Source organism: Lolium perenne, chromosome 6 (genome assembly GCF_019359855.2).
Source record: "Lolium perenne isolate Kyuss_39 chromosome 6, Kyuss_2.0, whole genome shotgun sequence".
NCBI classification, from domain to species: domain Eukaryota; kingdom Viridiplantae; phylum Streptophyta; class Magnoliopsida; order Poales; family Poaceae; genus Lolium; species Lolium perenne.
In genome coordinates, this window is record NC_067249.2 from 117,712,009 (window position 1) to 117,725,467 (window position 13,459).

Consider the following 13,459-nt stretch of genomic DNA (forward strand, 5'->3'; position numbering starts at 1 on the left):
CCTCTTTTGTTCCCAGCTATTGGTTCTCATGGGAGAGAACCAGACATCTATGCCAGCTTCGTCGTCGTTATGTTCAACTTTATGCCACCCTATTGCAGCAAGCTCCTTGTGTTGATATTTCTGAGATTCGTCAGATTGAGAAAATTCTGGATTCAAAAGTCGTAATACTTTGGAGGTGTGATATGCAATATCATATTACTTTTATCCCTTAAGTTGTGGTACTCTTTTCTTGGTTGTGATTTGATCTGTACTTTCAGGTTGCTGGGTCATGCTAAGGTTGAAACTGTGAAATCTAAGGAAACATTGCATAAGAAGGGCAGCTCAAAGAGAAGATGGTGGCCTTTTGGACGGTCCGTGAAACATATTGACAACGATATCTGTTCATTTACTATCCATTGCTTTGCTTCTCTTTTGGAGATACTCCCTCAGTTCACTATTTTTTTTTCTTGAGAAAACGCAACGTTGCATTGATAGAAAGAACAGTCTTACAAGCCTAAGACAAGGCCGAAACACCCCGACCACCCAAGACAAGATGACGCCTAACAGCTGCAGGACACACATTACAACAAACGTCACCCAACCACCGTCGGCCTAGATGCCATCCAAACATGTGCACAAGACACGACAGGCCCACCAACCCGAGAAAGGATGGCAGGCCGACAACATTGTGGACTGGCCTCGCACCTTAGGGATGTCCTCGCCTCGTCGAGGCACCCTCAAACCCCCACTAAGCTATCCAGATGACGTGGACCATTCAGTGTGGGGAGGAGGCCCACAAGGGCACGTAAGACTTCCAAAGGAGGCCCTCCAGGGCACGACGGACTTCCACTGACTGCAGAAGCCACAAATCCACCCACGTCTCTCGCGACTTGAGCACTGCTCCACCATGCCTTGCCACATCCCTCGCCTGTAGCAACATATGCCTACCGCCATCAGTCGAGACTCGTCGAGTGCTTCCATGTGTCTGAGAGCAGCAGCAGAATACCATCCGCGGTCCACAATCCATGTCAATCGAGGTAATCATGTTGGCACATGAAAGATATGCCAGATAGAGTCTAGGAATGCGCCGCCGACTCGTGCACCAACCGAAGGCCAGACCTCCAACAACAACGCCTCTAAGAAGGGAGCGGCGTGAATGACACCGCTGTCGACCAATCCCAGCTCAAGGCTACATCTAGGTTTTCACCCGGAGGATCACACCCCAAGGATGGAGGAAATCGGGGCTACTCGAGACGCCACCAAGGAGGAAATGACGCGCGTTGACGCCATTGTCGCCGGCACGGAACAGGTCAGGCAGGGCTTTCACGCGGAGCACCGCGACCATCACTTGCGCACCGGTGGCAACCTTGCGAGGACACATTGGCAAAAAACTTGGATCACCAGCAATCATGACAGCCTAAGAACCCCACTGACTAACCATTCCACCAACAGAGGCCACCATGCGCAGCTCATCAAGATCAGCATGGGACGACCACGAGGACAACTCAAGGAGGAGCTGTCCGGAGGTCAGGGGGCCTGTGCACCTGACAACCCAGATCCATGGTAATGAACCAAGATCTGCGGTAAGGCGCAAGTGCACACAACAACAGCCCTAGGTAGAGATCAGCAAGAGATGCCAGCCGCATGCCATAGGGTGCTGCCGGACAGGGCCGACGCAGCGTTGGCAACCATATCAGGCCGGGTGCCGGCATGCGCCTCCTTCCGGACGCCGACCACCCCCGTACGGCCGGCCAAACCGACCATCACGCACCAAGTAGCACTCCTAGAACCTACCACCCTGTGACCGTGCTGCCGGCAAGGCCATCACCTTTTCAACTCGCTGACTATAGCAGACGGCTTCAAGCTTCAGATACGCCCAGGCAGCTGCGCGGCCACTGTCCAGGGACAGTGGACAGCGCCACGCCGGCGCTGGCTCACTCGGCAACCACCCGCGCGGACTGAATCAGGCGACGGGCTCGTCACCGTGGCGTACCTCCGCTGGGGCTGCACCGCTGCGCTCGAAGTCGAGGATCTGGGGGAAGGAGGGGAGGAGGGAGGAGGCTGTTGGACACCCGGCTGGAGCTAGGCCCAAGGGCTCCAGATCGACCGCCGCCAGACCGCTCTCGCACGAGGAGCCGCCAGGACAGCCGGAGCTGCCGCAATGGCCACCCGTACCATGCTGGCTAGCAGGGCATCTGGGTGCCGTGCCGTGCCGCACCACCCCACGGCTGCGAGGAAGGGCCTGCCGCCGCTGGCCGTCGCACATGCTTTGCCCGTCAGTTGCGAGGCCCCGACGGCTGCGAGGGAGGAGGTTGGGCTGGAGGCCCCCCCCCCCCCCCGAGTCGCTGCTGCGGAGCGACTCGGTTTTTTCCCCCTCGGTTCACTATTATAAGATGTTTTAGGCTTTTTTGAAAATGCATGTATCTAGACGTATTTCAGTGTGTAGGTTCACTCCTTCCAGTCCAAATCTAGTCCACATTGAAATGTCTAAAACATCTTATAATAGTGAATGGAGGGAGTACTAGTTAGTAGTCACTACTAATAATCGAATGTTTTCATGGCATCTCTTACTATTTTGTTTGTGCTGGTTTGCAAGTTTTTATAGTGTTTGCTTTTTTTGAAATATGAATTTTTTCCTATTGATTTATGGTTTGGGCGTGTCCTCTTCATCCGGTTGGTACCATTGAATGAGAAATCTTTTTTCTCTGTCATATCTAAAATATACCTTTTTTTTATTGAAGGAACTCGACTGGGTTACCTTCTGAAGCAGGCAGCCTATTAGAACCACAACTAGATGAGGAGGAGCAGCTAACCAAAGAAGAGTGGCAGGCTATAAATAAATTGCTGAGTTACCAACCGGACGATGATATGTCTTTTCCTGTCAAGAAGGTCCTCCCAAACACAATCCGTTTCTTGGTGGACGTGTCTATAGGCCAAGCTGCAGCAAGGATCATCAATATTGATCAAACAGAGGTTTTGTGTGGTAGATTTGAACAGCTTCAAGTGGTCACCAGGTTGTATCCAAAGAGTACACGATGTGATGTAACTCTGAAATATTGTGGTCTATCGTCCCCTGAAGGTTCTCTTGCTCAGGTCAGTGCATATGAAGCAATTTTAGTTTATGAATTTCTAGATGCGGACAATGGGAGGTGCTGGGCTGCTATCTGTCAGACCAATGCAACCTTGAGTCCTTGACCCTATGCATGATGGTCGTCAACTTGTCATGTTGATCACCGATCTTCTTTGGTTCTTAACTGAACTCATTTACGAATCAGCTTTTGTGTGGTATTGGCTTTTATTAGTGATATAGTTTACTTTGAATGATATTGAATTTCTTATGTTTTATGAACCTTCTTTATTCCATGTCTTGCAGTGACACATTCTTGGTTACTGTTTGCAGAGCGTCATCAGTGTGGGAAAGAGTAATGCTCTAGATATCAGTTTTGTGCGCGAGCCTATTGGCTTGGACTTGGATTGGCAGCTTGTGGCTAAGATATCACCATGCCATGTTACGGTACATCTGAACTTATGCATTCAAGTACTTTTCATAGTAGAGCCACCTCTTGCTTATCGTTCTACCTAGTGGACTTCTGGTAAGGTTGTTAGTAAGCTCTAGATGCCAGTTTTGATAGGCTGCACACAACCCATTTTGGCTTGGCTGCAAATCAAAGGTGTTTAGTTGCAAGCAGTAGGCTGATGTGGTAACCTCTTACATTAGAGTCCTGAGGTTACGCAACACTCATCACTGAATACCAAATAGCAACTAAGGAGTTCAGATAAACAGTTTGTCAAAAGGGGATGGTAATAGGCAGCACCACCCGGACTAGTAGTTACCCAATGACTGATGCACCACAAGTTAAGCAACTATAGCTCGTGATGCATCACAAGTTCATCATTAGAGGGGTTAATATATATACCACCTCCCACAATATTACAGACCAGGGATCAGTTTTAATCAAGTCCTAGCTAATGGAGAGATATCAGACCACCTGCCAACAGATCATGACGATCATCCACAACAGATGAGCAGCAAAGCAGTAGCACTAATCAAAGTGCCTGCATAGACAGGTCCTCAGCCATGCCCTCCTCTCACTTGCTGTCATCTTAGCATAGATACCACCTTCAGCTTTGTTGTTCGCAAGGTAGGCTATAACCTTGATCAGAAAGCGTGGATCGAAGAGTTGGCCAAAATGAACATACTTGGGCGTAGGGATGAAAACGGATCGGATACAGACGGAACTGAGTAATGCCACATTTGTTTTCATATTTTGTTGCGGAAGCAGAAACAAATACAGAAATCCTGGAAACAAATACTATCGGAAACAGACACTAAGCGAATACGAAACAAACACGGAGCGGAAAGTGGATGTTTGTTGGAACTAAGAAACCCCTTGGACTATGCAGAAAAAGTCAACCAAACTATATTTTTTTGTGTTAGTCTCTAAGATGAAATCAAATATGATGATAATATATACTCCCCCTGTCCTAAAAAAGGATGTAGAATTTTTGTCTAAGTTTGAATGTATGTAGACACAATTTAGTGTATGGGTACATCCAAATTTAGACAAATCTGTGACATCCTTTTTGGGTTGCTCATCACACAAGCCACCAAGAAGTTGCTCCAAAAGTCAAAGCCGTAATCTGCAAGGATTGGATGATTGTACTCACGTGCCAGTCTCCAATCGCTTGGGCGACATATGCCTTTTCTGAAGAGAGAAGCTTTTACTTGGACTGCCAACCAGCAACAACTTCTTGAGTCACTTAAGGCCAAGATGTCAGCTGCACCAGTTCTGGCTATGCCTAATTTCTCCAAGCTGTTTGTGTTAGAGGCAGATGCAAGTGGAAAAGGGATTGGCACTGTCCTTATGCAACAAGGGCAACCAATAGCTTTTACGAGCAAAGCTATAGGCCCCAAAGCTGCAGCTCTAACACAAACAGCTACGAAGCACTGATACGGCGAGATGGAAAACGGCGATTTGAAAAAACAGCAATACGGTGATACGCCAAATATATGTATTCCCTGCGGCGGGATTCCCGGCGGCGGCCGGCTGCGGCGGGATTTGGGCCGGCGTCGCATGCGCCTGGAGCTGGCGTCGTCTACGCCTCAAACCCTTGACCGCGAGGCTGCGAATGGAAGGAATAGAGTGGGCGCTCAGGGTTAGGGTTAGTGGTTGGGTCAGACTGGGCTCTCCCGTGTCCCAGGCCGCATCGTCGCTGTCCTCGCGAGGTATCGAAATTATTATTATTATTTTGATTCAGGAAAAAGGGACACGCCACGCATCGGATGCGTTTTCGCGTATCGGAGTATCCGGAACATTTTATATGCAGATACGCGCGAGTTTGCCGTATCGGTGCTTCGTAGATTTTCTTCAAAATTCAATACCACATTTGTATTTGTTTTTTGTAAAACGGATCCGGATATTTACCATATCCATTTTCATAGACGTCCGGATTCGGACATTACCACTTTCACTTTCAATTTTTCGAATACGAATATCGGATAATATGGACTATCCACTACCACCCCTATTCGTAGATTATCAGAACTGACCAACAAAGTTTAAAATACATCCAAGAACAAAAACTGATAGGAAGGTGAACAACACAAGCTCTTGATAAAGTTACTCGGGTATAATTACACAGTTGAGTACAAGAAGGGAAGAGAAAATAGAGTAGCTGATGCTCTATCAAGAGTAAAATATCGTTTATCTGCAATATTTGCTTCTGCAGCAATACCGGCTTGGATTACTGAAACCAGAGCAACCTATGAGTAAGATGATAATTGCAAGAAACTTATTGCTGAGTTAGCTATTATTGACCGTACTTCCCATGAGCATTGTGCCTTACACAAAGGCATCCTCAGATACACAAAGGCATCCTCAGATTCAAGGGTAAAACTGTAGTGGGCTCAGATTTGTGACTAAGAAACAAACTAATAACTGTTTTCAATAAATCCGAAATGGGTGGACACTCTGGTGAAAGGGCCACATTTCACAGATTACAACTTATGTTCCATTGGCCTGGAATGCGACAAACTGTCATGGAATTTATCAAGCAATGTCCCATTTGCCAAATCAACAAACCGGAGCACATTAAGTATCCGGGTAAGCTCCAGCCTCTTCCTGTACCCGTGTTTGCTTGGACACATAGTAGTATGGATTTCGTGGAGGGATTGCCTGTTTCTGATAAGAAGGATCTTCGACAGATTTACAAAATATGGCCACTTCTTGGCTCTTAAGCATCCTATAACTGTCAAGCATGGAGATTTACAGATATAGAATTTTGACAAGCCACCTCTGGCAGGATTTGCTCAAGGCATTAGGAGTAAAAATCCACATGAGTACTGCCGATGACCCTCAATCGGATGGCCAAACCGAGAGAGTGAACCAGTGTCTAGAGAACTACCTTAGGTGCATGGCTTTTGCACAGCCAAAGAAATGACATGCATGGCTCTCCATGGCTGAGCTATAGTACAATACAAGTTTTCACAAAGCCTTGAAAATGTCACCATTTCAGGCTCTATATGGATTTACACCTCAGGTGGCAGAAATGTTCTTAGTGGATGAGAACACTGAAGATGCAGCTACAATGCTGGAAAGGAGGCAACTAGCAAATCAAATAATACGAGATAATCTGCTTCTAGCTCAGGAACGAATGAAACACTATGCAGACAAAAGAATACTGCATTGGGGACTTGGTTTATCTTAAAGTTCGCTTCGTTCCAAATTCTATGGGCCATTCAGGGTCATTGAAAAAGTAGGAGAAACGGCTTACAAACTCCTGCTTCCTGAAGGTTGCAAACTACATCCTACATTCCACATCAGCCAACTTAAGAAGCATCATGGTCCTGTAGCTGTGCCTGAACCTACACTGCCTCTGGTAGATGCTCAAGGGAACATCCACACTGGACCAGCAGCGGTGCTCGAAAGAAAACTCATTCCTAGAAAGCAGGGAGACATAACATCCAGAAAATCTTTCCAAACTTCCAGCCTTGAGGGCAAGCCTGCTGCTCATCTGGAGGAATTGTCTCATTTGTGTCATGTTAAAACCCTAGCCACCTCTGATAGAGGTTGGTCTATTGTAATTGCCCAGACTAAATTCCTCCTTAATCCGGCCCCCTTGAAGTAGTGAATTCCGTGATACTTGTTGCTGTTGTTCTTCTACTTCTTTTAGTTCATAAATTGCTAGGTTTAGCCTATCAGGATCAGGGACAACATATTGTAGATGGGCATCATATAAAGGATTGTATTGCTTGAGTTACTAGTTATTTCTGGAATTCGGCTTCATTGCTGGTAGTTTGCTTGAAAGCCTTGTTTCTGGCAGTTTATTTACCTTCGATTTGTAACCCATCGAATTGGAATTGTTTGTTAGGTTTTGAAGGGGAGTTATGAACGGTTTCTGGAGTTTATTAAACGGAGCAATGCTGTTAGCCCAACAGTAGCAATGGAAACAGCCACCGCTCTGCAAGTGAGTTCGTATGTCTTTATGGCCAAGTCATGGAACCTCTTGTCAATGTTGTTGTAACGTTTGCTTCAACCTATTGAAATGCAGATTAAATTAGAGCAAGTCACACGCAGGGCTCAGGAGCAGCTTCAGATGGTACTTGAAGAGCAGAGCAGGTACATGTGTTCCCATATTGCTGTGCTCAGTCTTAACTGTATCACCTTGTGTACTTTTACTTTATGAGCACCACATGATCTGCCTAAATGTACTGATACAGAAGAAATATCTTTTGCATGAAGTGTTAATGATGAATTCCTACAAATGAACATGCCCGTTTATGTTGCAAATACTTGAAAAAAATGTTAAACATTCCATTCATCTATGTTTATCATATTATGTATGATGATTATTTTCCTGATGTTCTTGTATAATCGTTAATCCAGTGCCATCATGTGTTTATTCTTTTTCTCCATTTCATGTGATATTTCTAGATTTGGACTTGACATCGATTTGGATGCACCAAAAGTTAGGATTCCCTTGACCGGCAATGAGCACTTTGTTCTGGATTTAGGCCATTTTACATTGCGTACAAGAGTAAGTTTGAGCTTCAGGATTTGTGTGTATATCACACGCTTCTGCTGGTTTTGAATAACATTCCGGTTGAATTTTAGGATGGAACTCGGGATGAAGAAAGACAGAGTTTGTATTCACGCTTTTATATTGCTGGGAGGGATATGGCTGCTTTTCTTGTTTGTGATGTAGCTGAAGACAGATATTATGTTCCGGAAAATCTATCCCACAGTGTGCTCTCAGGTCCTACTGCTGATGCAACTCAGTTCTGTTCTCTTCTCGATCCCTGTGGAATGTCAGTGATAATTGACCAGGTAAGTGATGACAGTCCTTTTTCTTGGAGTAGTTACAATGTGATACACCTAATTATTCCCTTTTGTCAAGCATACACTATTCCAGTTATTATCCCTTGACATGACTCGTCCATACTAATCCAATATAAGTCATTCTCTAATTTTTTGTAAAGTTCATAAAAATGTATTCATTGATTGATTCTATAATTGCGTGAAGATCAAAGTTCCACATCCGAGCTATCCATCGACCCGTGTTTCTTTTCAAGTACCCAATCTGGATATTCATTTCTCACCAAAAAGGTACTGCAAAATTGTCGAGCTGCTTGGTGTACTTTACCAGTTGAAGGGAAACAATACTGAAGAATCAAATAGCTATGAAAATGGTAATCTGGTGCCTTGGTATCCTGCTGATCTAGCTGGTGATGCTAGAACTTTGGTTTGGAGGGTATGAAGTTACCCTTTCTGTTTTTACTTGAGTGTTCTACTGCAATGGGTTTATTCACTTAAGTAACATGGTTATGTTTATTTTTTGTTTCAGGGCCTCGGCTATTCCCTAGCTGAGTGGCATTCCTGCCATGTTGTATTATCTGGGATGTATCTGTATATTTTGGAGTCAGAGCTGTCCCAAAATTACCAAAGGTGTTGTAGGTTTGTAAACATCTTTTCCTCATTTATTTTGGGTCAGAGATGTTAAAAAACTTATGATATTAGTTGCTGTTTTCACTATAGTAGTACTTGTTGGCACTAGCAATTACTCTCTTCGTCCCATAATATAATATGTTATTACAACCAATGTTGGTGTAGCAAGTGGAAGGAGATTCTTAGAGAATTTCCCATGGACGTGTAGAGGCAGGCAGGATTTCCTTAGATTTTAGTACAATTCTCCAATTTTGTTGCGGATAAGACAGAAGAATATATTACATGTACCCCTACATTCGCATTACTGCTCAAAATACTACCCGTACATATCTTCAGGACTAGTTTTAACGCTTTTGCTATATACGTGTGTTTTAATATTTGATATTGCAGCATGGCAAGCCGGCAAGTATTTGAGGTGCCATCAACTAGTGTTGGTGGGTCTGTTTACAGTATTGCTGTGTGTTCTAGAGGTGCAGATATGCAGAAGGTAAATTACTTAGACTTTCGCCACTCTTTTGCTTTGTAGACTTTGTTGTTACTAAATATATGATTGTTTGACTGTCATGAGAATTTCTGAAACAAGCATATATTTTCTTGACTGGAAACAGCTTGTAGTTGCAACATAAAAGAGCAAATGTTCAAGACTCTAACAATTCTTGAATGGTCAAATTCAAGTGCCATTTAAGCATGAAAACTTGAGAAAAAGTTACATTACCTTAAACTTAAAGTCATAATGGGTTCAATGTTTAATTCATGATTTATGGTTGCCTTAATACATGATTTATCTTTGCCAAAGTTGATTTATGGCTTATGAATGAAGTGAGAACTTAGTGAAACACCAATGCATATCAGTTTGTTTGTGTCAGAAACATCTGTGGCCTTTCAAGCAAGGAATAGTTTCCTGCAATATGAGTTAAAATTTTGTAATTCTTGATCCTATAACAGGAAAGGGTTCTTTGCAAACACTCTCTAGTGTTCTTAAATGACTTTCTTGCAATTATTTGAAAAAGTAACTTCTACTTTTTTACTTATTTTTTAAATTTTAAGTGGCAGAGGTAGAACTTTTAGATGATTAATATTAGATACTTGATACTTTTAGAGTGCTGGCCTAATGTATTGCTCCTTTCCCAGTTCTCTTCTGATCTGAGCATTATTACATTTGCAGGCACTAGAATCAACCAGCACACTGATAGTTGAATTTCATAATGAAATTGAGAAGGCCAATTGGATGAAAACGCTTGTCCAAGCGACATATCGAGCTTCAGTAGGCCTTTTGTTACTAATAGTATTTGTCATAACCTGATGTCTGTACTTGGTTTATCTTCTGTCATTTCTCATCATCATCCTTGCTTGTTGTAGGCACCTCCTGAGGTGAACATATTCGGAGATCCTATCAGTAGAACTCCAGAAACAAGCACTCCAAGGCTTAGTAGTTTGGGATCAGTGGATCTTCTTGTAAATGGGTCTGTTATTGAAACTAAGCTTTCACTCCACGGAAAGGTAAAACTCTTCATCTTTTTTGCCACCTTGATTGTATTGAGCGTAAAAAACTGGACGGGAGGCCTCATCAGTCACCCTGCTAAACCGGTGACCCAACCCGCACCGCACCGTTCATCAGTTTTGCATGGTGTCACCAGTTTCGCTGGGTTGAAACTGTTGAAACCGTGTCTGCCTCCGTGAGACCGGGCCGTTCCTGATGAGAGGAAAATTTGCTCTTGGTGCGGCTGCTCTTTCTGAAATTCGTCGCTAGCTCACCCACCACTACCGATTCGTCATAGCCACTGGCTACGGGGTGATTGTCCTGCTCCTAGCGCTTGAGCTCGTGGTGGCTACTCTCACTGGCGTCGACCATGTTTATGAGAACAAGAAGAAGATAGGGGGGAGGGGGAGGAGAGGGAGGAAACAAAAGCGCTGGCAAAGTCGTGTCTATGTGTTGCGGGCTTGCAGCTGCTATTATTGACTTTCCTTGTGCCCCACAACCACATATTCATTTTGTTTTACCAGACAACCACAGATTCTGGAAAGCACATACTGTAAACTCAGCTGTTTGTGTTTGCTCCCTATAATTTTTTTTGGTGCACTGATGTAGTTATCATTTATGCCATTCTTTCAGTTGGATAGAAAGAACAAAGATCCGGAAGAGCTTCTAATGTTAGAGCTCCTTGGAAATGGAGGAAAGGTATTTGCTTTGGCCTTACTTAATTTTTCATTGCAAAATAAATGCAAACTAGATGTATTCTACAGTCTCACATAATAACCCCCTAAAGCACAAAGTAGCCCACTTAATCTTTAATCACCTGGTACTATTCAGGAATCCCCCTAAGTGGGATGACAGCATGGTTCCTCCTTCAACTAAGTCGCTTTCAGTCTAACTTAGCAAACCAGTCTAGTCACTTAGGGGGATTCGTGAATGGTATTGGGTAGATGCGGGGTTGAACCAAACTAGATTTTGTTTTTCATAATATACTCCCTTCATCCTACCATACATGTTCAAGGCTAATATGGTAACCAACTGCAACGAGGGAAATGTTGCAACAATTCCCCCCCAAAATTGGACCAATATTGTGAACCGAGAGATTAGCATTCAGCATATTAGACGTGTAAATTTTATATCAGTTACATGCATAAACCTAATTTTTTTATTGCTGTTGACCATCAAGGTGTGCATTTTGTTTTACTTTTTTGTATCCTTGAATAAATATCAGAGTCAGTTTATGTGGATGAGAAATCTGCATTATAAGAATTTTTGATCCATACATTTCTTTTTTGATGTTTGGTCGAATTTCATGGTAGAGATGGATGTTAGAATGTTATCAATTTGTTTCTACCTTTTACATGACTTCTTGGAGGTAATCAGGTACCTACTGGGGAAGAAGCTTATATTATTTGCTGTATTAATCCGGGCTAGATCTGACAGTCTTGACTTGATCCACAAGTAGGATCAACACTAGACTTTCTATCTTTATGAAAGTCTATCTCTAATATTTTACCAGCTTCTTCTCATTATGCTGGCTGAATCTGCTGCTTACAAGAATTTCCACATTAACATTTGGTTGCGGTTTTTTAGTTCATGGGGTTAAATGCACTCTGATGAAATTAATACTCAAGTGAGTGGAACTATTACTTAAACAACTATATTTGCATGTGCTGGTAAAAAATATCTTATTGTTGAAGTTAGAGAACTTAAGTGCACTTAGTACTGTTGCTGTACCCATTTTCTGGAAACATATTGTAGGACTGCCCATTCATTTCATAGAGGAAGCCAAGCTTTGGGCAAGAGCAGGGGCCGGTCTCAGAGTGTGTTTGCCAGGCACTTGGGATGTTTATTAATTCATGTTCTGCGTGAGTTGTACCCAGCCTCTCTAGTCTAGGCTTGTAAATACTCTATCTGCCTTTTCAATGCAACGAGGCACAATGCTTTTGCATTTTCTTGAAACTAAAAAGAAATTTCAGAGAGGAAGATAGCGTGAAAGTTATAAACCTGTTGCAGGTGGCCAGTTGATCCTATCGAGATTAGAAATACCCACGAGTACACTTGCTTTCTGTTCATTTATCTTGGCATACATGATATGTTTATGGTCCATATTCCTGCAAGTTCCCATCTTCATTTTATGCCCTGTTCCAAACATCCGTTGCTTACCCGTTAGTTACTTTTGTAGGTTAATGTTGTTCAATCTTCTCGTGGTCTAAGCGTGAAAACGAAGCTGCACTCGTTGAAGATTAAGGATGAGCTACATGGTCGTCTTTCAATGTCTACAAAGTATTTAGTATGTTCAGTGATTAATGAAGATTTGGACTCAATTCCTAAGAAAAAAGAAGATATAGAATCTGAAGGTTCTTGTACACCTGATGGGGAGGGTCACCAAAAATTGTTCTCTATGGAGGAAGATTCTTTCATGGATGCATTGGCAGATTTTACGCCCGACCAATGTCCTAATCTCCATGATCTTGATACTCCATCAAACTCAACATCTGATGTGAATGATTACACTATATACTTTGATGGGGATCAGCCGAAAATGAAACATACTGAAATTTTTTATGAGGCTCAAGATAACAATGTTACTGATTTTGTTGTCCTTACGTTTTTGAGCAGGACTCCAGACTCTTGTCTTTATGATGGTATAGATTCACAGGTAAGTGAAAAGTATTTTCCGGACTTCACCAAAAGACATTTTTCTGCATGTATCTGTCTTCTTTTTTTGAAGTTCTGTAAGCAGGGATAATCTAAATATGTCTTAATAATACTTTGATTTTCAATTGAAGTTCTTCGAAAAAATAATTGCAGTTTGCTGTTTTACATATTTGAAACCAATTGAATTATGAAGGTTAAGTCGTATTTCAGATAGCAATGGCATTAAATTGGAGATGTTTAGTTCAATACTAGCTATTCAGACACTATCTATCTATCATCACCAGATTGTGTATATATGTGAAACTGGATTACCTTTTCCCCATGGTAAATGCCATCTGTTTACTTTAGAACACTAAAAAAATGCTAGAGATATTTTTTTTTGAGCTGAAAACTGTAGGGG

At 42.9% G+C, this 13,459-nt stretch overlaps 1 protein-coding gene across 3 annotated transcripts in view; it reads left to right on the forward strand.

Moving 5' to 3' along the window:
- Positions 1-13,459, forward strand: part of LOC127323163 (uncharacterized) — a 55,945-nt gene that overhangs the window by 15,388 nt on the left and 27,098 nt on the right. For 2 of the 3 annotated variants that reach the window (XM_051351350.1, XM_071822620.1), the window contains exons 12-26: positions 17-175; positions 258-350; positions 2,721-3,072; positions 3,380-3,493; positions 7,351-7,446; positions 7,531-7,598; positions 7,914-8,016; positions 8,094-8,306; positions 8,503-8,730; positions 8,824-8,933; positions 9,315-9,411; positions 10,090-10,188; positions 10,284-10,424; positions 11,038-11,103; positions 12,584-13,060. In XM_051351350.1, the coding sequence (XP_051207310.1) occupies positions 17-175; positions 258-350; positions 2,721-3,072; positions 3,380-3,493; positions 7,351-7,446; positions 7,531-7,598; positions 7,914-8,016; positions 8,094-8,306; positions 8,503-8,730; positions 8,824-8,933; positions 9,315-9,411; positions 10,090-10,188; positions 10,284-10,424; positions 11,038-11,103; positions 12,584-13,060 (2,416 nt within the window). The remainder of the gene's footprint in view (positions 1-16; positions 176-257; positions 351-2,720; positions 3,073-3,379; positions 3,494-7,350; positions 7,447-7,530; positions 7,599-7,913; positions 8,017-8,093; positions 8,307-8,502; positions 8,731-8,823; positions 8,934-9,314; positions 9,412-10,089; positions 10,189-10,283; positions 10,425-11,037; positions 11,104-12,583; positions 13,061-13,459) is intronic. The other variant, XM_051351351.1, reaches the window with a different exon arrangement.